General features: G+C 36.7%; 1 protein-coding gene across 1 annotated transcript in view; it reads left to right on the plus strand.

The window, feature by feature from the left end:
• USH2A (usherin) overlaps positions 1-25,223 on the plus strand; it is a 373,434-nt gene that overhangs the window by 76,060 nt on the left and 272,151 nt on the right. Inside the window, exons 15-20 of the mRNA XM_059841048.1 lie at positions 1,544-1,702; positions 5,575-6,069; positions 7,481-7,753; positions 10,008-10,165; positions 11,426-11,570; positions 21,445-21,675. Coding sequence (XP_059697031.1) covers positions 1,544-1,702; positions 5,575-6,069; positions 7,481-7,753; positions 10,008-10,165; positions 11,426-11,570; positions 21,445-21,675 — 1,461 coding nt within the window. The remainder of the gene's footprint in view (positions 1-1,543; positions 1,703-5,574; positions 6,070-7,480; positions 7,754-10,007; positions 10,166-11,425; positions 11,571-21,444; positions 21,676-25,223) is intronic.

Consider the following 25,223-nt stretch of genomic DNA (forward strand, 5'->3'; position numbering starts at 1 on the left):
CCCCCAACCCCCTAGGGTATAAAACCTCCTGTGTGAGAGTTCCACACCCTCTTTTTCTGCCTGGGTTGGCCCCATCACCTGAGTGTCTTGCACCAAGCCAATAAACAAGATACTTGCACCCATGTGGAGAAGAGCACCTCTTGTCTCTTACTTTCGTCTATGTGGGTCCGTGTGGGCTGGAGTCTTAAGCTAGCCGGACTGGACTCATATAAGGCCCAGGAAAACCACAAATTACTGCATTCTATTATAATACTTAATGTAGGGGAGGAAAGTTAATTGGGTCGTTATGAATCCAGCTCCTGGTACCTTACTCCATGTGCTGATTTCTGTGCTGCCCTGGACTATTGTCCTTTCTTGAGAAAAATGTTTTCCTCTAGATCCCCACTCCCTTGGTGAAGAGGATGGGGAAATGCCACGCACTGCCTTTGACAGCAGTTACTATCTGCCACAACAGACCTGTCTTATTTTGTGCTGCTGCATGGTGTAAGGGACAGAGAGTAGGGCTTTCCTCAGTGTAACTGGATTACTGGAGGTCCTACAGCAAGCTGTGGACTCATGCTCTGACCTGAATAATAATAATATAAGTACGGAATCATGGAATCATCTGTGTTGGAAAGGACCTTTGAGATAATTGAGTCCATCCATCAAAATGTATGTTGATGTTAAATTAACATGTGTGTATATATGTATATAAAGTTTAATTTCTGAGTATTAGCTGTTATCTTAGGACCGTGATCACACATTTGGATGACAGAAGAGCCACAGAAGAGATTTTGAATGCTCTTTCTTAAAATGAGGCACTTGTCTTTTGAACTTCAAGTTTGTTTTTCTCTTTATTGAAACTAGTGCAATTAGGTAGCACATTTTTCAAAGTCAATGGAGGTAGTAGGAGAGTCAAATTTTGGCAAATTAACATGTCAAGCTGATTTCTTAAACTGTTAGATACCTTACTCTCATGGATTTGAATTTCACTGGAAACAAATGGAAGTGAATTGCCTAAATAAACTTAAAAATTTCACCCTTTATGTTTTTGTGATTTTATTGTATTAAGTGAGCTTATTTTAACACTTCAGTAAAATCTGGACTTAGTTGGACTTTGCATTTGTATTTTACTTGAGGAGTTTATGCCTGGTCTGTGCTAAAATGGAATGAATCCTCTGAAAAAATAAATCCTAATTGATGTAGAAACTTCAATAAAGTGACCATGTAAATAGGTTCTCATTTTATAAAGATCTTGAAATACATTGAAATACAGTTAAAGGAAACCCCACCTCTTTGGAAAACGCTTGCTTTATTTGGGGGTGGAAAGGGGGATTAAATTTATTCATAATTTGTTTAATTTTTTTCGTGGATAAAAAGCTTTGTTGAAGAGCTTTTGGATGGATTGGTTTAGTCTATTAGTGTCTTGCCCTGGTGACTGTGCATTTACACAAAGGGTATTTTGGGTGAAGAATACTTAGCAGTTTCTTTGCATTTTTCTCTAAATTTGTGTGATGATTGATTACCTTGATTTTTACATCTTCAGTTTTTGTGTATGTTTTAGCTCCTTTCCAGCAACCTCCTCCTACAGGAGAAGTTCTCAATTCCTCTGTTATCAATCTTTCATGGAGTTCCCCTGACTCTCCAAATTCTAACAGGCTTATTTACCAGCTGTATAGGGATGAGGAAGAAATTTATACAACTGAAGACTACCATCCTTATAGTAAGTAAGGCTGCATCAAAGATTTTGTATTTGTGTGTGTGTGTATATCTATATCTATGTGTGGTGTTTCTTAGCTATTTCTCATTCCTGTCAATATCATTCTCTGTGGTTTTGAATATATTATCCTGTTTCGCTTTAATGAGTTATTGTTCTGTGTAACTAGTTTTGCTTGAAAGGAATGAATACCATAGTCTAAAATCTGGCAAATGGAATTACCCAAAATGGCTAATAACTATTTACTTTTTAATCTGAAAAGCTTTAAAATTGACTTACCAAAAGTATTTATTGAAAATATACACAGATGCCAAAACCTAAGAGTCAAAGTCACAGATAAAGAATTAAGGTGAACAGAAGAGACCATAATATGCTTAAACTTCTTTTTTCATCTTCTTGATTTTAAACTGTTAACAGATAGCAAAGCTTTTTGTGGCCTCTAACTTTTAGCACCTTCTGTTAAGCTATCAGTGTAGCTCCTGATTTGTCTTTAGCAGCACCACTTCTCTCATGTTGAGGCTTGCCAAGGGATCCTCAGAAGGCAGTCCTAAAGGACTCAACACTCTGTCCAAGATGGAAAGGCCATTTTGTGCTAATATTGATCCATTTATCAAAGAAAAGGAAGTGGATTTGGATACTGTCTGTATGTATACATGGCACACAAGTGGTTTTTTTAAGAGGACGAGTGTGGTTTAATGCCACTAAGGTTTGACCTCCATTCTAGGAGCTTCTTCAGTTTGTTGCAGTTTCTTACCAATGCAGCATTAATGTTTTGCAGAAGTTGAGTCTCTCTAGTTGTTGGTATGTACCCTGGAGAGAGAAAAAAAAAAAAAACAACTATTTTTCAATGGAAGCCCAGAATCTTTGGAATGCACCTCACATTTCTATGTTTTGGTTCATGCTGCAGTTTTACAGTTCATTACTATGTGGCTTATGTTGTGACTTTGGGCACTCTGCAGTACATACTGTGAGGAAAGGTATGTGACCCCATGTAAGCATGAGATTAAGTGATTGAGAGAAAGAAATATATTTTAAAAAAAATTAGAGAACTAATAGAGAATATTCCAACACCTTAATGTGGTTTAAAGGCCTAACTTTAGTAAAAAATAGGAATTTTAAAAGAAAAGCTATGATATTTCATTGTTATACATCTATTTAGTATCATACTTGAAACAGTGCATTGAGGATGTTATTTCATTATTCTACTTATATTTCTTTCTTTCTGCTTTGTAGAAAGCAAAAAAATATTCTAGTTGTATTTAACTGGATAATGAGACATTAACGTGTTTCTGTTTAACAAAACATTATCTTCTTAAATACACAGATTTGGTTTCAAAAGGCATTTTTGACATTCCTGGAAATCCCCCTGATTAGTGATATTAAATCATCTGCTGGTGTTTGGATATCAAAAATACATTGTTAATGCTGACAGAACATTTCATAATGCTTTTTTTTTCTTAATATAGTTTGGAATTTGTAATGCTTATGAGGTGAAAGTACAAGTGGATTAACATCATCTTATGGCTAAATTAAGGTTTTATAAAAAAATATTAACTTCCCATGGAAAATCAGCATGGTGACCTGGATAATAGTATTGCAGAATGCCCAATCAAAACAGTGTTTTCTTAACTGCTCTGGAAAACCTCAGCTTCAGGTTTCCCAGACAGTCTTTGTCTTGAGGATAAAATTAACTACTTGTTCTGCAATGTGAAAAAACCCCTAAAGTTACTAACAATTCTAACTCCAAAACGAGTTTTTTTCTAATTACTTATAAATGTAACTAAATACAAAATCATAAACTCATTAAGGATGGAAAATACCTCTAAGATCATTAAGTCAAATGATGAACCCAGCACTGCCATGTTACCTCTAAGCCATGTCTTCAAATACATCTTTTTTTTTTTAATACTTCCAGACATCTTGAGTCTACCACACAGCCAGACAGCTCGTTCCAAAGCCTGACCACCCTTACCATGAATATCTTTTTCCTAATATCTAATCTCCTTATACCAAATACTCAACCTTCTCTAGCTCAATTTGAGGTCATTTCCCGTCATCCTCTTCCTTGAGAGAAGAGCCTGACCCTCAGGCTACAACCTCCTTTCAGGAAGTTTTAGAGAGTGATAAGGTCTCTTCTGAGCCTCCTTTTCTCCAGACCAAGCAACACCAACTTCCTCAGCAGCTCCTCACAGGACTTGTGCTCCTGATTCTTCACCAGCTCCACTGCCCTTCTCTGGACATGCTCCAGCACCTCAATGTCTTCCTTGTAGTGGGGGCCCAGAACTGGGCGCAGGATTTGAGGTGGGGCCTCACCAGTGCCAAGTGCAGGGGGAGATCCTGCTGCATCTTCTGCCTGCTCACTACTAATGCACAAGGAGGTCTCAGCAGCCACTGTTCAGCTGGCAGAATTGTTCCCCAGCCCTTCCTGAAGTACCATGGTTGGCAAGGTCTGAAGATGACATAACATGGTCTCATTATTGCTGGACTCCAGTGATAATGTTGCGAGTGCTATAAGGAGTTGAGGTACTGTAAGCAATTACTGGGCTGACTCTGCTGCTTTTGTGCTACTATGTCAAAGGTTGAGTATCTAGCAATACTTAAGAGTTTTGTGGTCCTCTTCTTTAAGTTGTAATCAGGGCAGGGCTGGCTTGCCAGCGTGGATATACAGAGAGAACGTAGAAATAGCTTCATCCACTTCATTTGCTTTGCAAAAGTTTGTGTGTATCTGTGCTCTGATACATACTAATATTAGTCAATGTTAACTATTTCTTAAGGCAAAAGAATGTAGGGTGTTGTGGTTGAACATAAATTCATACTGTGCTGTGATGACTAAGATGTGTAACTGCTTCTGGGATATGCACAGGAGCAATTAATGGCAATTGGTATGAAAAAGATTCTAAAAAAACTGCTAACTAAGAATAATGGAAAGTAGGTGTGGCAGCAGCTCTCTGGTCACAGAGAGCAACAGTTAACTTTCCCAGGCATCATGCTGGGAAAAGTCTGTGAGAAGTTCAGAGAAAGTAATGAAATTTTTAGTCTTAACTCGCGGCACCTGGTATTGTGAACATGTGGAATGTGTTATGGAGATTTGTTTATCAAAGAGTGGTTTCTTAATTAGCCAGTGGTGATGGTGTTTGGATTGGAGGACCAATTAGGTCCAGCCGTATTGTAATTGTTTATAAAAGAACAATGGGTTTCTTAATAAAGATATATATGATCAGCCTTCTGTGAATCATGGAGTCTATGCCAATTATTACCTGTACAGGGGCCAGTTTGCTGGGACAAGTAGGGGTGAGGCAGGTAAATATAAGCTTTGTATATACCTCTTTAATAATTATTTGCACTTTTATTTCACTTCTTATCCAAGATCAAATGCTTTTCAAATGAGGTTTTAAGCATTGTTGTATAAATCAGGAAGTGAAAGCACACGAAGTTGAAATATTTGGTCTTATGCCATCAAATTAATCAAAAAAAGAGGTCTAAAAGTTTGCACAATGGTTTGGGGTTTTTTTTTTTCTTAATTATATTCTCTAATATTGATGCTGATTTACATTTGAAATAATTATTTTGAAGAAAAAGAGGAATGAAAAGATAATTGTATTAATCTTCATGATTAAAGCAGGAGCTAGAAGTTCCGTGAAAAAATAATTTCTCCAATGATGCTATTGTGCAGTGGAAGATAATAGAGGATAAAGGGGACCTTTTATTCCTGTGCTAAAAAAAACTGAGGAGTTACAATGTTTATAATCTCAAGAAGAGTGTGTGGACAGGCATAAATCTGTATTGGAATAGAGCTGGACAGAATTTAGGTATAGCAGCTGAGATTATTTTTAATGTCTTAAGACTGATACAGTTTTCTTCTCACCTGTTTGTTTCAGGTGTTCAGACCTTCACCGATGTCATGTTAGCTCCATATACCTTCTACTCCTATTATATCCAAGCCAGCAATGTTCATGGTTTTACAAGAAGTGACTCAGTGACATACAGAACAAAATCTGGAACACCTGTAGGAAGCTTGGATTTAAATCCTGTCTTTCCTGTTAGTCACCACTCTGTTTTACTTTACTGGACAAGCGTCTCCAATGACTCTGGGCCCATAGAGAAATACATTTTGACTTGTACTAGCTTGGTTGATCTTCAGCCTTGTGGTCAGTATGAAGGCTTAAAGACTTCAGCAATTGTTTGGAATCTCATTCCATTTACAAAGTATGTTTTTTCTGTGCAAGCTTGTACTAGTGGAGGCTGCTTAAAGAGCCAGCCAGTAACTGTAGTTACTGCACAGGCTCCTCCAGAAGGGCTACACCCACCAACTGTAGAAACCATCAGCTCTACAGAACTGGCTGTGGAATGGTCACCACCTGAGAAACCAAATGGTAGGATGTTGTCTTTACTTTTGTCAAAGTCTTTGCAAGGGAAAAACAACATTTCCTCAAATCTCATTAGAGCATCCCTGCCCATGCACCATGCACTGAAAAATGAAGTAAGACGTTTTCCTAATTTGCCTATTTGCCATTAAGGGCATCCTCAGAGTCTGTGTTTTATTCTTCCAGAATCCAGAAATCCACTGACAGTTTGGTCCAGGATTTAGCACTTAGTGGCATCTGCTTCAGCAAAAATCACATTTATAATCAAACATTTACAGTAAAATTAATTTTTTCCTAATTTGCCAGATTGCTTAGTTCAGACAGATGTGGTAGTATTGCCTGACAAAAGATAAATAAGCAGATAACAGTTATGGAAAAAATTCTAAGAATTAACAGAGAAGTCTGTTTTTGAAGCCATCCGTCATGTGCAGTAGCCAATTCTATTACCTGTATAACTTTGTTAGGGATTAGGCAATTGCCAAGATTTGCTGGTCTAACTTGTGTAATAATATTTTAGGTTTTTGAAACTGAGAACACAGCTGTTGTAGGATACCTCTGTAATACCACTAATTTTTTTGGTAAAACTATCTTTTAATATATGAGTGATGAAATTTTTGTGAACTTGCACTAACAGAAGCAGAAGTATTTATGCAAGTGAAAACAAACATTTGTGTCTGTTCACAGAATGGGCATGGGTCTTTGGGGAGCTCAGCTTTCACTTCGAGCATCTAATTTTCCAGCTCTTTCCAGATTGGATAGGAAGAATGCCCACACAGCAATAACTGTGTGTTTAGAGGGGCAGTTTCTACAATGGAGGTTATGATATTTACTGTTGGCCTCAACCTGTGTCATACATTCTTCATAGTCCATAGCCATGACAGGCATCTAATGGCCAGCGCAAGCAGTTTTAAGCAATATTCTCATATTTGCCTCGATGTCTGGTCAGATTTCCTGGTCTCCCCAAAGACAAAGAGAAAAGCTCTTTCTCCTGAGAGCTTTTATACCTCTCCTGTTTAGTGCATGAATACAGACCCAAATGCATAAATTTTATGGCGGTTATCTTGTGGCTTTGCAAGAAATCTCTGGTAAGATTTTTTAAGATATTGCAGTTAAACTACGTTCAGGATCCAGCCTAAATAATGTATTGCTTCATAGCACAACACTGATTGTTTTTTTTACCCCAGAGTGGCGAGGCCTTCCTGTGTATATAATAATTTTGCATTGATATAAAACTGATGTACATGTATCTCCTATCCAGTAATATGTTTTAAAATGTTGGCATTAAAACAATTACAATTTCACTCAAAAGTTCTCTTCTCTTTGTCTTAAAGAAAAAAAAAAAAAGTGAAAAGAAGTTGGTATTTTAGTAGAACTCCAGTATAATTTAAATTCACTATTTTTTTCTGGCCTTTTCCTCTAGGTATAATTATAAGATATGAACTTTACATGAGGAAAAAATTAAAATCAGCTGGGAACTTTCTTCATCCTGAAATTCGTATTTTCCAAAGCAGTGGATGGCTCAGTCCTCAACCCGTTGTGGAATCTCAGAATGAAAATGCCTTGGCTCCACCACAGACAAGTACCACAGTCATTGACCTGGAGCCATTCACAGAGTATGAATTTTATGTGCTAGCAGTAAACATGGCAGGTAGCATATCTTCAGATTGGATATCAGGACGAACAGGAGAGGCTGGTAAGCACTGGTTTGAATTTATTTGACAGAAATGAAAGGAAAATGTAGATTAGCGTATATTCTTAATTTTCCATAAAAGTGTTTAATGATGGTTAACTAGAGATAAATTCACTTTTTTAACTAATTAAAGATAGGTCAGATGATCTCAGAACTGAGCATGAAAAGCAAAAGCGTTTTCTTTATCATAATGCCATGTTATTGAGGAAAATAATCCATTTCAATTAACCCTACATTTAAACTACAAGATTGCAAAATATACCAAGCAGTGTTTTAATTTGAAGACCTTGAGAGGGTTCCCTTTTCAGGAGTATACTGCTTGAAACTTCTGCTGAGACCCCATTAGTGAGAGATGCCTCTATCCAAATTAAGGTTCAAATGAGACCATATGCCAAAGTCAATTACATGGATTTTGTTTAACAGGAAATGTTAGGTGTAGAGATAGAAAGAAAGAGAAAACACAGCGGGGAGAGAGAGTGATCAACAGAAGATAGTTGCCACCCATAGATCCAGCAATGTCCTGTTGGTCCTTCTTCACTCTGGTCTTCTCAATGGTGATTCTGAGGTCATTCGTAACTTTTTGCTATTTATACTTTTTAGCAAATAAAAGAACTAATTCGCATTGGCTACAGAGTTCTCTTATTCTATTGCTTAGAGGATTCCCTTGCTTCTAATGCTAATTAGCCTCAGTCTCTCTATTTTTTTTTTGTGTCAGTGGGTTTCTTGGGTTGATGGGCTATCAGTTGGTGGTCACGATCTCCCCTGATGGATTTACCTTCTACCCAGTCAGAGCTGATTTCAGCACAGTTGCCAAGTTGGCTTTTGTTGTGGCCCATAAATCTTGCATTCTTTGTGTCCACTATCAGTGATACATTCTTCTTCCCAAGGTTTTTTAACCTCCAGCTGGGTCTGAGGTAACGTCTGGACAATAGTAACATCTTTTTCTTATCTCAAGTCTTGCTGTGGTGGCTTATCTTACAGTCCAGGTTCCAGGTATCCAGAGAAGCATATTCAGGGGACCTTCAGTGGTTCTTGGTGTTTGCAAAAGCCATCTGTCCCAAGACTTGGGGTGATCTTTGTTTGACCAGTGATATGTGTGTGGGCAGTTGCTTCTTCACACCATTTGCTGAAGTGGGAATCTTTGTCTGGGCACTTTTAACCAGAATGAGCAAAGCAGATCTCTCATGCAGTGGGCCTGGAGTTAACACCATCCTGTCGCTTCCTTCTGTGCTTATCTCATGGCTAAGTCTTTCGTATTTGAGACAGCCAACTGTGCTCTTTAACTCCTTACAGCTCTTCGTGGGCTTTTATAGAGGCCAAGTATCATAATATGGCCTCTTTTAATCAAAATGTAACCAGTTCACAGCCTCTCATATTATGACCCTTCTCTTCAGATTTTCAAAAGGGCTTTGCAACATGACATATTATTTCAAATATCAGCAATTTATTTCAATGCTTTCAGTAGAAATCGATGGTTTTCAGATTGATAAAGCCTATGGTAACAATTAAACATCTCTCTTACATTACTTATGCTTTTGTTCGATGCTTGCTTGAAAACATGTCCTCAGTCATTTACTCCAGCAAAACAGCAGGCCAAACTAATTCCTCCTTCAAAATGAGCCTTTTTGCTTATCTGTTCCTAAATATTATATGTTATAAAAGTGTTAAATTGTATTTGGGAAGAGGTCCATTAGTGCAGTTGTTTGTATGTAGCAGAAGTGCTGTGAGTTGGTATCCTATTATTACAGAGGAATCAGGTGGGGATTTAACTGCAGTGCAAACAGTCCTTTAACAGATTTACTATGGAAGACAGGGGAACTGTTTTGTGAGAAGTGAGAGACATGTTAATTTCAAACTGGCCTAGCAAACAGAATTGCTTTTAAGATGCTGAAGTATTGAACAGTTTTTGCTTTTATCAGTTTTTTCCCATGTTGCATGAAGTTCTTCTTCAAGGCCTTTTCATTTGTATGTACTTTCCTACCTGCTACAGGGGATAGGACTGTAGTGTTGATTAGTATTTCTTTGAAGACACAGGCAGAGTTTTAATCTGCATTCACAGCCAGAGTAGAAAACAGGAGAATGATGAGTGAAGCACTTACCAAAATAAGGTGAAAATTCCAGCTAGACTTGAAAATAAGATTAGAAAGAGAAAAGAAATGATTGTCTGAAATGGTGTTTTGCAAGTACAATGAGGAAGCTTGCATTATACATATTGCTCACTTATTTTATTAATATTATTAATTTAACTTTATTTCAGCCCCAGTGTTCATGCCATCTCCATCAGTATTCCCTCTTTCACCCTATTCCCTTAATGTGTCATGGGAAAAACCTGAAGATAATATATCAAGAGGACAAGTGATGGGGTACAGCATCAGTTTGATGACTGAACAAAGGTCCTTGCCACCATTTTCCCAGGTATTATTGTTAGTTACATTAAGTCTTTCCTAACTGTTAATAATAAAATTGATAAAACCTGATGTCCTCTGAGGTGTTGTGATGAATTTTTTCCCCGGTTTGTCGCGTGTTCTGTGATCACCTACAGGTTTGAAATAATGCTGTGTAATACATCTGCATTTTAAGCTGTCTTTCTGATCTGACTTGTTTTCAGTAGAAGCTGAGATTCAAAATTAGGAGAGATGGGAATTTTGTGCAACAAAGTTTAAATTACCTTGATATTTGTATATACTGGTTCTATATTGTTGCTGTACTTGCTAATATGCCTAAAGCCATATTGTATTGTAGGTATGTAGATTTTCTTTAAAAAGGTACTTGTCTGGATGAGTTTTTGAAGTGGGGAAACCTAAAGTACTGGAAAGAAACATTTAAAAAGTCAAAATATGTGAATTTAAAATACTGTTGTAATGTTTGAGTGACTGGGTTTGGCAAACAGGTATCATGGCATCAGTAGTAAGCTGATGAAAGCTGAGGAATGGGCAGAAACATGATACATAATCAGAATATGGGAGTGGATCTGGTGCTCTCATATTGTATTTCTCATTCAGAGCTGATTTTGTCTTTTGGTATTACCACAGATGGGCCTCAGTTTATTTACTTATCAGCTGGGGATACTACTGTTCTCGGGGCTGTTAAAACAATACATAAATGCCAATTGCTTCTGGTCACTGGCTTGCAAGATTCTTCATGCAAAAACATCTGATAACAAAGATATCTAAAATGCTACAGTTTATTCAGTTCCCCTCCCACTGATAGCTTATACTGATGTTAAAGTAAAGCAGATGCAAGTGTTTGTAGGTATTTGTTATTCCCCTCCCTCCTAATGCCTGCTATTCATGTCACTCCTTCAATGGTGGTCAGATTTCATAACTTAATAGTGTCATTTTCGTCATCTCAATTGTCGCTGCACTGTTTGTAGTGATAACTGCACCACCACACAGTTTTATGAGGCAATAACTTTGTTTCCTCATTTATCCACTCAGGAACTGGCTTATTACCTCATAAAACCGTGTGATGGGAAGTATTATTACCTAAATCCCAGCTTGTTCAGACTCTCCAAAATAATCCTCTCCCTCAGTTGGTCTATTCAAGCTTTCACACATCTGAGTGAAGGAACCTGCAAGTTCAGAGACAAGTTTCTTATTAGTGATCATGTCATCGAATGACAGGAATGAAAATATTATTAACCAACTGTTGTCTTCCAATCTGTTGTCTTTGCAGGTTTTGCATATAGCCGAGGCTCACGAGCTCTCCTACATGGCAACAGGATTAAAACCTTACAGGACGTACAACTTTACTGTTACTCTCTGCAATCAAATTGCTTGTGTAACCAGTGAGCCAGGCATGGGGCAAACCTTGGCAGCTGGTAAGGAAACAATCTGTAGCAAAGTGCAAAGCCGACACATGGTTTACTAATGAATACCATGATGATGGTCCTAGTTTGATGCACAGTGGCAGGGTAGGTGTTGTATTAATACAAAGTGTCTTGCTTAATTATTATTTGTTTGTTTCAACAGATTAAACCCAAAATGTTTTCAGTGGAGGTTTAAGGTACTCTGCTATGGCAGTAGGATTTGTGTACTGCTCTCTCAGTTGCAAGTTATGATATGTATGGTTTTTATTCATATGCGTTTAAACAGTGAATGCACATAAATGTGGCTGCATCCACTCATTCATTCAGGATGCTAAGAAGTTGTTAATTTGTTATTGGTGTTTTTCAAAGTGTGTTTGCATAACAAGAAGCTTAAAATGCTCCAGCTGTGACAATGCCTTGCTTAACACATGCAGGACGAGTTGTATGGCTTTAAGAGTAACCTAAGTACATAGTGTCTTCTCAGAAGCAACATACCTGCTTTGGGTCTGCTTTTTTGAAAATGTTTGTTTATTTAGCCCCTGAGATTTGAGATTTTGCTTTGTAGGTATGTATCTACATATATATGGGAACAGTGCTAAAGAGACTGCATATATGTTCTTGTGCACCTTAATGCATTTTCAGTCTTCAAGTTAATTTCAGTAGCATTGTCATTATTTCATAGGTAATGCCTACAAATTTAGGGGAAAATACACATCAGTCCAGAACAGAGATAGAGAAAGCCTGTATTTCCTTTGAAGAAAGGACTGTCCTAAACTCACTTCTTCGACAGCAGAGGTTCAAGAGGGTTTTAAGAGAGAAACTTTTAGGAATATCAGCTTTACAAGTCTCTTTATTCATGGAATGAAGGAGTCAGGGTAGTTCTTTAATACTATAAATACAAGCTCAAACCCATGCTACGTGGCATACTGAAGAGAGCTGACCACTTAACATTGCGGTTTCCTTTTGTATAGGCATTTAAAACACGTTAGTTAGTGTCACAATATTAGCTAAAATGCTTAACTAAAAATGTTAAACAATTACAACTAAAAATGTTAAGCAGTTAGTGGTGTCATATGGATGTTGTGATGATGATCTTTGCAATTACCTCTGATGTAATTTTGTCTCACATAGGAAAATATTGGAAATTTTCTGCTGAAGTGATATTTAAGGTGTTGGGATATTGCCCCTAATCTGTCCTCAGTTCTTCATGTCTATTTATTTCATTGCCTTTCCATTTTTTTGGGTTTTTTTATGTGGAAGGCTGGCCATATAGAGAGCCTCCTACTTGTATGACTTTATCCCATTCCACACAACCATGAGGAGCGGTGTTCCAGTCTATGCTGATAACCATGGAAACAAATATTGTCTAAACAGCACACCTTATTACTACAAATGATCCAACTTTGCATTTATACATTTATTAAAAGATTCAGGAACAATAGCTTAGTTATGCTTGACAGCTTGTTTATGACCATCTCCTCCCTGGTTGTGTTAATACTGAGAGACCTAGCACATTAGAGAAGACAGGAGAATACAAAATAGCATAGCAGGCATGTCCCCATTTATTAGCTGTTTTGTGGTGAAGCTTTTTCCTACTTATTGTTGTAAGCCTTGAAAGAAAAGAATCAGTGCTGTATTGTGTTCCTTTTATTTTGTATTTAAAGCATGTTATTGCAGTGTGTTAAATTTTGGCAAACTGAAAAATGAAAAACTTACATTTTGCATGCAATTTGCATGTGTCTTCCACAAGTCACATTTTTTGTTCCTGGAGATATTTGTTTCATCCTATCTATGCAGGGGTTTTTTTGTGTGTGTGGTTTTTTTGGTTGGTTGTGTGAGGTTTGGTTTTTATTTTTTTTTCTTTTTGTGTGCATATGCATGTTTCCTTCCATGAGGTTCTGTAAAGCTGTGTTTCCAAAGACAATTTAAAAGCAGCACTTACATGATGACAATCAAAGGGAGTTAAAACCTGAAACAAAATTGAGAAAACCAATCCCAGGCATTTGTAAAAATAGATAATCAAGTCTTAGTCCATTTCTATCATTTCTTTTTTTGTCATTGAGATGTGCAAAATGAAATTAAAATTGTCTTTCTAGGACTTCTGGGGAGTCCTTTTTCATGAAGGAATGTCTCCCTGGCAAAGAGCCAACATACCTGGCTGGATGCCAGTCCCCCTCCATGCCCTGGCAAAGGCAGCCTTTTGGAGGAAGTCTTGACTGAACATGTTCCAGCATGAATGGTCCCCTTGCATCGTAACAAAATCCAGGAGCTTTGAATTGTGTTTTAAATTGGGGTAGAGGTTGTACTAAATTGGACTAATTCTTCTCCTCTGATCCTCAGGAGGAGGACAGGAGGATAATGGAAAACCATGTCCACTCACCTTTATGTATGGCATGTCTAGGTTTATCACATGGAACATTTCAATCAATGGCTATCTTGATGGCTGTGATTTTGGCATATCCAACAGATGTGTACTAGGAAGGGGCTTCTTTGGAAATTGCCAATAGCTTCTAAAATTTGCCACTAGAAATCTCAAGTAATTTTTAAGCTTTGTTCAGATCCATTAGGATAATTTGAAGCCTAGTTATAAAAAATATACTCTTTAAAAGTAATCTTTTTCTCTGAAGACTTGTGGGTTTTTTGTTGGTGGTTTTTTTTTTTTAGTGGAGTTTTTTTCCTTAATACATTGTCAGACAGAAAATGAAAACAAAGGCAGAAACAGAGGCATGAAATAACTAGAAACAAAATTATTGAGGAAGAAAAGTAGGGGGTTTTGAGATAGGATTGAAATGATAAAGAAAAGAGACTACTTCAGACAGGAGCAGAATTTAAGGACAGCATTCAAGGGGGCAGAAGCATTAGGAAAAGTCTGCTGATTTTTCAGTGAGAAGTGTCTTGGATTGTGACTGGGTAAAAACCAGAAACAAGCTTAATGAGTGGATGCATTCTAACTTGGTTCAATATAGGCATCTGAAGTAGGAATATCTCGTGTGTAGCTTTATAGGAGCAGAGGAAAGAAAACTCAAATTGGCCATATGACCCTGTGTCTGTCAAACTGGCAAAATCACTCTTCCTCACCAATCCATACACCCACAATGTCTGTAAATGGTAATAAAGAAGACAAATGAGAAGAATGGGAGGGGAGAGTGTGAGAAAACTAAGTAACTTGCTAAGAATGGAGTTATTTTATAAAAAGGCTGAGTGTTACAAATGCATATGAAGCCAGGAGGGTGAGCTAAATAAAATAACAGTTATGCCTGATGCTCCAAGAATGGTAAAAATTGTTGGAAGATCAGTGTTAGCATAAATGCAGTATTGGCATGAAAGATCAAAATAAGTGTAGGAAGGTAATAGAAGAGAATTACCCATCCCTGTTACCTTCAAAGAGAAGGTGACTAGACAGAAAGAGAACCTAAATTTGATCTGTTCAGATACAAATACATAAATAGCAGACTTTTAAATATGCAATTAATTAAGAAGTGTTTCATACTTTTTAATCAGTCTTTTAAATGGTAAATTAAGCAGCTGCAGCTTCCACAGTCCTTGTGGTATTTGAAATACTTTTATGTGCTGCAGTATTCTGCTCATGCTACTGAAATCCTTGGCTGGTAGATGAGGAAAAGTTCATTGTTCATACTTTATTTGAAAATTTGAAATCCAGTTTGAACTTTCCTTTAGTCTGTGCCATAACAAGATCATCAAGTGGCTCTGCATGTGTGTAACTGAGAGCAATATTAGACAGTAATTGTACATTCAACTCAATACATAGAGCAAAAGTTTCTTTTATTCTTCTCTCTGGGTTCTGCCATGTTCAAATTCCTATTTATTTTTGAGAATGCCATTCAGTCGGTTGTTTTTACTAGGTCTTAGGCTTTTTTTTTTAAAATTTCAAAAGCAGTTTTTGTTGCATGGTTTTTTCTCATGCAGGATTCTGAAATGGTACCTATAGAACTTTACTAGCTGGTGCCAGTGAGAAACCTGGTCCTTGGAAAGTTTATTAAGTTTATTTTTGTGACAATGTGTCTGCATGAAATGATGAATTACCAACACAAAACATGTATGTTTTCAAAATTTTTTTGTGAAGCAGAGAAATGCCATTTTATTCCCATCATTTTCTGTCATTTCAGCAGGATGAAATTAGCCATGTGAATGCTTGGACCAGTACAATTGCTTATGCTACTGATCTCAAATCGTATAGTCAAAGGTTGCCTTAAACAATCCATACTACTGTGTTTCATGAGCTGCTGTGTGACTAAGCTTACTTATTGTAGTTAAGTTCTTCTTCCCTTTGCACTTTTTTTTTTTTAGTTAATTTAAAAAGCAATTTTTAAGACACAGCAAAGTATTTGATTTGTGATTGCTGTATTTACCCAGCACATTGTATTCCTGATCTTTTGCTTTTGATGGCAATTACAAGGTTCAGAAGCTAATTTGTTGGAGATATTCTTCCAGCACCAGCTGCATCTGGCTTCTTGGCAGACTTCTCAACCAGTTGTATTTGGGGCTTTGGAGTTGCCTCTGGGTTTGCTGGGGTAATTCTGGGCTGTCTTACACTCCTTTTTGTTTTATTTTTGATTACCCTTTTAATCTGAGTAATTTGTCCATTTTTTTCCATTTTTTCCATTCATGAATAAGGTCTGGCGCAGACCCTTTTCAAAAGCCTCATTTGTTAATGTCTGTCATAAATGGCTTTTCTACAAAAGGCTATGCCTCAATTTTAAAATCACCAATACCCATTAATCAGGTAGTAAGAAATGTATAGTTTCCTTTGTTACAGAAAAGAAATACGAGGGCCATTTGCTGCTGGCCTGGAAACAGATTGTTTTGCATGCATGTACATAAGTCTCTTCATTGTGAATAGGACCCAAAGTGATTAAACAAGCACTCTTAATATGTTAATTTATAATTTTAATTACAACAATCTTGTATATATAGTCATTAGTGAATACTAATATAAATATTTTTCTACCTTTTTATTCATAATGCATAAACCAATCATCCAGTTACTTCTCGGCAGTTGCCTGTTTCCGTTTCATAATACAATCTTTGTTCTTAGTTATGAATGCATTTTGTTCATTCCTGTCTTGAATAATCCCTCATTAAGCTAGTCACTTTCTGCTCCATGCTAAAAAGGAAAAATTATCATGCAGATGTGGCATGCCATATTAAAAAGCACATTACCAAACACTTTTGTTGCTGTCCTTCAATTAGTTTCCCTTCTTTGAATTTAATTTCATTTGTTGTTAAACTACTGACTTGATGTATGGACTCATGAATTTGAGGCTGCTGCCAAGAATGTAGCAGGAAAAAAATCAAAGCCTCTTCAGAAAGCTACAGAGGCAAAGCTGAAATGAATTTGCTTCACCTTTGACAAGAACACTTGAGCAGCACTGGAATCCTCTGATGATTCAGCTTGGCTAATTATCCAATTATTTATTCCAAGAATAAAGACGCTGTTTTACAATTAGAAAAGTGTAAAGTAATCTGAGAAATTTCGTAATGACAGATGACTTAAGTAACTTCCGAGATAAATAGAATCTGCTCAAACTTGTCTTGCCAAGTGTTCAAGCTGTAGTTAAACTGCTCTTTGAGTTTCAGGGAATCAGTAGGGAATTAAAAGTTATTTGTTTCTTCTCCCCTACCAACCACATATTATGCCATAAAATAGCTCAAAACAGCTCAGTTTGTTCTTTTTCCTCTCTGTCAAATTTCCAATGTTTTAAAGCTATGTTTAAGTTGCATTCCTCTTGATTAAAAGCTTTTGGTTCAAAGCAATACTTTTTAATTGCCTAATAATATAAGTCAGTTCTTAGGAAAGAACCGTGCATTTAGGAGTTCATTTGCAATATAACTGAAAAATTCATTGCATGGCAGTAAAACAATTTACTGTTAATTACAAGGAGAAGAATTTGCTGTACCATGCTCACAGATTGCCATGAATCATGCAGCACTCCTAGAGATTTATAACAGATGTGTAAGTGGGATGAATTAGCAGGGTTTAATAACAGAGACACAAATCATGCAGACTTCAAGGAGCTTTAATTGATATACTAGAATGTGACGGGCATGAATCACTCAGCCATTCAACAGCACTGTAACATATGGTCAGCTCAATATGCTGCATCTTAAATCGGTTGGTGAGTCGTTGGTTGTCCCATATGGTGGAAGCAATATATTTTTCATGATTTTCAAAAAATACAGTGGATTACATCTTTTTTAAAAGAAATATGATTGCAACATATGCATGTTACTAAATTTTCTTTTCATGTCCATTGTGGGTGTGTTTTGTTCTTTTATTTGGGAAGGAGTCCAAAATGGACTCTAAAGATTCTCTTATAACTCAAAATATTTTCGGAAGGTGTAGGTATTGCTGCTTCAATAATTTGCTGTTGAAATGACTGATACCATTGTGAAGTGCAGAAAGGAGAACATACCTGAAAAGCAATGGTAAACTCAAGGTCCTCTGGACTGATTACTGGAATCAAAAATTAAATGCATGACCCATAGTGAGGTGTGCAATTTTACCTGCAAGGTAAACTCCAGTATGAGAAGAAAAAGATATTTTCTGTAACTTTTTTTCCTTGAATTTGGCATTTTGTCTCTTTTATTTTGTATGTATGCATTTGGGATTCAACAGTTAAAAATGGTATACTTTTCATTGCTTTTATCTTCCGGAACCACTCAGTGTCTATTTGAAGATTTTGGAGGAAGAGTACACAAATACCTACCTACAGTAAGCTGAGCAGAAGTTACTCAAACATATGTAAACCTGTAAAATTTAGCCACAGTGTAAATATGTTATTCCCGGGACAAGAATCTGGCAGAGTACGGAAAAGCTTTAGCAGTTGTATTAGTAAACCTGACAGACTTGAGAAAGGAGTATTGTATCCTTAGAACCATGGCTGCCAGAATTTAATGTCAACAATTAAAATTTATTTTGATCCTTACCTAGTGTTTATTACTGTTTGTATACACAACAGACCTTACTAATACAGAGATGCACTATTAGATGGAATTACCATCTGTTCAGAGCGAAATGCTGGCATCTGTCTTCGAGCCTAAAACTAAAATGATATTATTTCAAACAAAACAAAATTAACTGCTCTTTACTTACCAACTTCATTTTTGTGTACATGTGTGTGCATAAACACATGGGAAAGGCTTGTTTGTAATGACCTGTGTAGCAACATCTATATTTAGATATATGACTTCAACATAAGCTGTATGGACCATCTGTCTTTATTGGTCTTTTCTGTGCCCTCTGCTGCACAATGGCATGCAGCAATCATGGGCTTTTAAATACTGTTTTAGCCGTATAATATATTAAATATGTATTATATAGCAAGACATTAAAACTACATAATTAAAATACACAAAAATGTGACTTTGAATCCACCAAAATGTAGTATGCTCATTATTTTGACAGATGTGTCTTAACAGAACGTGGCTAAAAAAAATTAAATAGGTAAAATTATACTCGACTCATCTTTCAGAAAGTAGCTACAGGTACCACAGTGACACCTTTAGGAAAATATATACTGAATCTTTTAATGTTGAATATTTTTAATTTCAGCATTTAGTACCCTGCTGAGCTAGTGCTACAGATTTATTTCAAGACCTTCTGTTTTTGTGTGCAGTTGGTTTTTCTGTTTGGATTTTTTTGTCATTTTTGTTTTTAAATTCTTATGTAACCTATTATGTACAGTTTTGATGTGCTGTCTTGATGCACAAGAATTCTCAAGCATCAAGGAGACTGTAGTTTAAATACTAGTGCTATAGCAAGGATGTTACTTTCTGAAAAGGTAGTCTTGTGTTCCATATATCACAAAATAATAAATTGTGTCATGCCAGTGTTTAATGCGTGTACACAGTGCATTAACTGTAACTGTAGTACATTTATTTGTGCTAGAGGAGACTGGAAAATGATTAAAAAATCGATACTTCCCTGTCAGAGAAGCAAGTGTTACGATGCATTTAAGTAGTTAATTGCATAAGCCCCATAAAAGCTTTGGGTTTGGGTATCAGAGATGCCATAATTATGGTCCAAGTAACTGCCGTTTATTAATACTAGACTTTAAAGGAAGATGTAGTTATTGTTCTGAATGCTAGTCAGCTGTATGCATTTTAAGAGTAATGAATTTTAGCATTTCTGTTTTGCCATCAGTAATCTGAACTGGAGGGCTCAACCTCTTCAGTTCGCATTTAAAATGCTGACGTAGGCTGGTTCCCTCAGAGGTGAAGTTTTGATTGTTAAGCCATGTTTTCTATTTAAACTTGTGCATTAATACCACAATTCATTAGTGCTGTGCCCTACTTATGCAGGCAAGCTTATGACCTCACAGTGCATTACTTCAATTTTGACATTGTAAATTTCTACCATCGCGTGAGATACTAATTAGATTGTGAAGTCATAAATGATACCTAAGCAGGAATTTACAGCACATAGTGCCTTTGGCAGTTTCCCAGTTCCCCCACTCCCTGCTTTCTCCAAGAAGAATATCAAGTTATGGAGTGTAGGGGACAAAGAAAAAGAAAAAATAAAGAAGTAATATACTACTGGCAAATAGGAAAAATGAAAAATGTGTTAATGATCTTGGAAATGCAGGAATGTTTAAAAGGATGTTATTAATTCATTTTAAATGAAGCAATCTCTCCTTCTGCAAAGAACTCATGCTATGTACAATGCTGGGCTGTGAAATAATGTGTCAGATTTTGAAGGCCCATATTTTAATTCAGGTTTTATTGGTCTTGAAAGGCGTTTATTTCTCTTTACTGTGTCATTATGGGAACAAGTAATTTTTACAAGTTGTCATTGTATTTCGCTTCCTGGGCACAAGTGAAGTTCCTGTTGTTATATACTTCTCTTTGTTGGGGAAAGAAGGGTGAGGAAAAAGCAGGAAAAGATGTATATAGATTCTGTACATAGCAAAGTGTTCTCATACTTCTCCAGATTACGTCTTCTGTTGTTTCAGTGATGGTCCATTTTTTTCCACCTGTAGGACCATTATGTCATTGTCCAAACAGGTCATGCTGCCCTCCAGTGGCTTACTGTACATCCTTTTATTAAAAAATGGAATAAGTTTAGTTAATTACTCAGCTATAGAGTAGCTAATGCTATCAGAGTGTTTAAAAGAATATCAAAGTATTGGGTTTAACAGTAGGAGGATCATCCTATAACGTAAAATTATCTTATGCTGCTACCTTTGTGGAAACAGTCTTGTTTGGAGTCCTGGTGTGTACCAGAATTGGTGGAGAAAAATTAGAGAGTCATTTTCTTGAAGTGAGCAATTATCTGAACTCAAGCTGCTGTCTGGTGTGCACATCATGAGAACAACTGGATGGATTTGCAGGACTGTGGGGAGAGAGCTGTTCTGTTCCTCTTGGTGAGGATAAGTCCAGTGACAAGAGACCCCTGTTGTCATGTACCATACTGAGATGTAACAAGAGTTATGACTGCTCAAATTTTCCTTTGGTTTTTCACTCACATCCCCTTGTGAAAGTCATACAGATACACGTTTATGGGGAGTTTGGCATGTGAGGGCCATCAAGGAAGGAAGGAATCCAAATATACTTTTTATGAAGATGTTGACTGATATTCTCAAAGATTAAGAACAAAAATAATTTAGATATAATTATAGAGACGTATGCCTAAGGCCTGAATAAACAAAGTATTTCTTGTGCAACTGAGAGTAAGTTTCTCATAAAGATTAAGAATGTTTTTTGAGGGTTTTTTTTTTCCTCACCTAATTAAACTTCTATGGATATCTGTGTTTATTCTTAAGATCAGAAAATTAAACATGGATGTTTTGCCAAGATTGTTATGTGCAACAAATATTTCCCCAAATGTTATGGACAATGATACCTGGATAACTTTTTTTATCCTCAGCTCCAAGAAAACTTAGTGCCCCTCGTGTTGAAGGCATAAACAGCACAACAGTAAAGATAATTTGGGATGAACCTGAAGAGCTTAATGGGCCTTCTCCCATCTACCAGGTGGAAAGGATGGATTCATCTTTAGCTGCAATGAATATAGAAGTAACAAAAGGGATCCGTTTCCCAGGAAATGGGTATTACAGATTTGCAAGTTCCACTCTCCCCATCAATACCTACTTTACAGGTAAATGTGTTTAAATTACTTTAAAAATGTACTAGTTGTACCCTGCATTCATTTTACCATTTAGTATCATGTTCTGTAAAACTTTTATGTTAACGTAGGTAGGTTCTAATTTATTGAAGTAATGTAATGATTAGTGATGTACGGGCTATTTTGATTCTCACTTAAAAAGCCTGTGGAAATCATTGGACATGTGGGCTTTTTATTACCTCATGTTTGGACAGAGAGATATACATGACAGTGATGTTGCTGCATATTTGACTTGCCTTTGAGTTGTAAATATAAGATTTTATTTATTCTTCTGGGATAAAAAATTTTAATTAATTAATTGTGACTGCTAAGGTATGTTTTGTTTAGTACATTTTTGAGGATTCCTGGGGCTGCATAAGCACTCAAAAAGCTCTGTCTTCCGCTTTCAGTGCATTTGTGTTGTGATCCTGTTTGTTTTGTTAAGGAAAGAAAAAAGCCTGCTACTCTGAGACAATTCCACTGTTTCTGGGCCTTTGAGTGTTCCCTCTTTTTTCTTGATTAGTTATTTTACTTTAGAACCATGAGATTTTCAGATTGAAGGAGACCTATGTCCTGTTTCTGTGTTCTCATCATTTGCTGATATCTTGACTTCTAGGATAAAGCAAAGATACAGACAGTAGTTTTTTGCAGAAATGAACCTGATTGCACATTTGAGATGTTGTAGTGGTCTGTAAGTGAAATCTTGCATTTGCCTGCATGAAGTATGAGTGTTTAAAGGAAGAAACAGCAGAGCTGAAGACTTAAAAAAAAAAAAAAAAAAGGTGTATGAAAGATGTGTGCACGTGTATATTTATCTCAGGTCATGAGAATGACAGCAGGAAGGGGAAATCCAAAAGGAACCTAGGTGACTGTGAGAGCAAGCATTAACTAGCACACTGATGGTGCTGGGGCCACACCAGTGGCAGTGACACAACTTAACGTGGTACTTGTTTGTTAAGGGAGAGAAGGGCTGCAAAGACTGTGCAGCACTGTTGACAGAAAAAAAAATGCTGGAGCTTTGAAGAGCTCTCAGCTGTCTCTTCAAAGAAGACATTCTTTGTATCCACCACAGGTAATTCTGGCAAGAATCTTTCAGCACTCAGTACTTGCAAGTGTGTATGTGCAATTGCAGGTTTTGTTTAAAACAGAAATCAGCTTTTTGCTTCTCTATGATCACTTGGTGAATCTGACTTAAAAAAAAAAGTTGAAGATGACTTCACATTTATTTTTTGCTAAGTGCTTACTTGACTGATAAATAATAATAAAAGTGATAATGTGTTAGGTAAATATTGACACTGTGTTGACTGGCACAACCGGTCTCTGTGTGGGAATCTGTAGAAACAGCTGTTGGACTCCTTTCCTCATCTAAATTGCCCAGTGGTTTTCCTGACATCAGTTTGCATCTTTTACTGTATATTTAGAAAAATACCCTTAAATATGTTTCTTTTGTTGTCAGTTGTGACTATTTTTAACCAAGCAAGCCCAACACCAATCTACCCAAGTTTCAATTCACTCTGTGGTTTAATTCTGCTCCATAAGCTGAGACTGATGCCTTTAGTAAAGTTTATTGTGATGGCTGAGATGATTTGAGAGAGTTTGGACAGGCAGGTTAGGAGATCTTAAAATAAAGCTCCCTTCCTATTGGCAGCTGATGGCTGATGATGCTGTATGGATAAATATAATTCATCATAGCTTTGGATTGTGTTCTTTCTCTTCTACGAGCTAATAGTCAGAGTATCTGGGCACAACCTAGAACTAAAACACACTAGGCAATTTGTCCAGACATCTGCTAGTAATGACTGACAATCAGATTAAATCAGTCTACACTCGGTACCTAAAAATGTGTAGTTCAGGTTTGGTAACTCAATAAAGATTTTAAGAAATATAAATCTGGGTTTTTCTTAGTAGGTCATCTGTCCTTCTTCCAAAATATGATGGAGGGGAAAATTATGGCAAATCCAGGAGAGTTTAGAAAGACAGACACGTAAGGGGATGAAAAATATTCTTTAACTGCACTCTGCAGTTGTTTCGTTGTTGAGACCCTCTCTTATTACCCATTTCTGAAGACAAGCAGTTGGCAATTGTGCTTTATGGATGGAACAGCTTTAGTGTGCATGCAGCTGTGTACATTTTTGACACAAAAATGTGCCAGCTTGTATGTGTCAGTCAGCAGACAGATACTTCTTGGTGCGTCTGGGATCTCCCACTGTTAATCCAGAAAAAGATTGATCAGTTAATTCATTGCTAATAAATGCAGTTGTCCTCACTACCTTCCTGGCTGGTCTTACAGTCCATGGTGCAAGTATTAGGGGCAGATGTATTTTCTGGGAAATTTTCCAAAATCATCTTAAAAAAAAAAGTTATTCAATAAACACTGGCTACACTAAGCAGTGTCCTGTCTGAAACTAACCCTCCAGCTGCACAGGAAGGTGTGTTCTGAGTACACATTAGATGAGAGGAAATCAAGTAAAAAGACTTTTTCTGCTCATACTGTCTACATGCAACTTTTCAGCTGTTCAAAATGTGAAGTGTTTTAGCCATGTATAATGTCATTTCCCAAATGATGAAGACTAGATTTTTAGTACTTATTTGCATTCCTTGAAGTTCTTAGATACAACAGCATTTGTTGTATCTAAGTGGTAGTGTTCTTGTTTCAGTGAAGGAACTTATCCATCTCCCATCACTCTGAAAATTGGGGTATTTAGGTGTTTATCTTCATATCTTCATGAAACAACCAAGTGATAGGATTTAACATACGGGGAGCTGAAGTTCAGATTCTACTTAATGTGGGACTTTATACTTAAAAGGACCTCTAGAATTGGCTTGGAGGTTTTACAAATTACTTATTTTGTGTGGTTTTGCTTTTATTTGTCCAGCTTGTGTGCTGTGGCTGTGAGTCTGGAGTTAGAATGCTGTAGTACCACTGTTGCATTTGCCTTTCTGGTTCTCTTGTCATCAACAGAAGTAATATCTATTTTATACAGGGTGTAGAACTAGCAAGCTTGGAGTTCAAATGTCATTACTCTTGGATGCAACTTGTTTTAAAAGAAAATTATTCAAATAATATTGATCAAAATGCAGTCTACTCTGAAGAAAGTTTTGAGTTTGGCCTTGCTTTGATTCCAAGTTTTCTGAAATAGGATAATACACTTAAAAAGAAGTATGTCTTGCCTGGACTATGTAATCTTTGCTAACCTCTACATGATGCGTGTTCAGCTCTGTAATAATTAGAAAATAACTGTATGAGGTAAGATGTTAATATATTAAGCATTACAAGGAGAACTCTTTTTTTTACAATGACATTTTTAGTGTTCTAAAGTGGTCTTAAAAATGTGTATTTAAAAAAATATTTATATCTGTGCTAGTGTTTTTACTGCCAGATTCTGGCTCAGATACACAGACATTTCTCAGAGTGGAGAGTCTTTCCAGTAACGATGTTTCTTAATGAGTTTGCCATGGAACACTGCACAGGTGGCGTTTACATTTGTTCTGAGCAGAGGAGCTGAGAATGGCTGTGGTCATTCAGTGGTGGATCTCCCCAT

Source organism: Haemorhous mexicanus, chromosome 3, assembly GCF_027477595.1.
Source record: "Haemorhous mexicanus isolate bHaeMex1 chromosome 3, bHaeMex1.pri, whole genome shotgun sequence".
NCBI classification, from domain to species: domain Eukaryota; kingdom Metazoa; phylum Chordata; class Aves; order Passeriformes; family Fringillidae; genus Haemorhous; species Haemorhous mexicanus.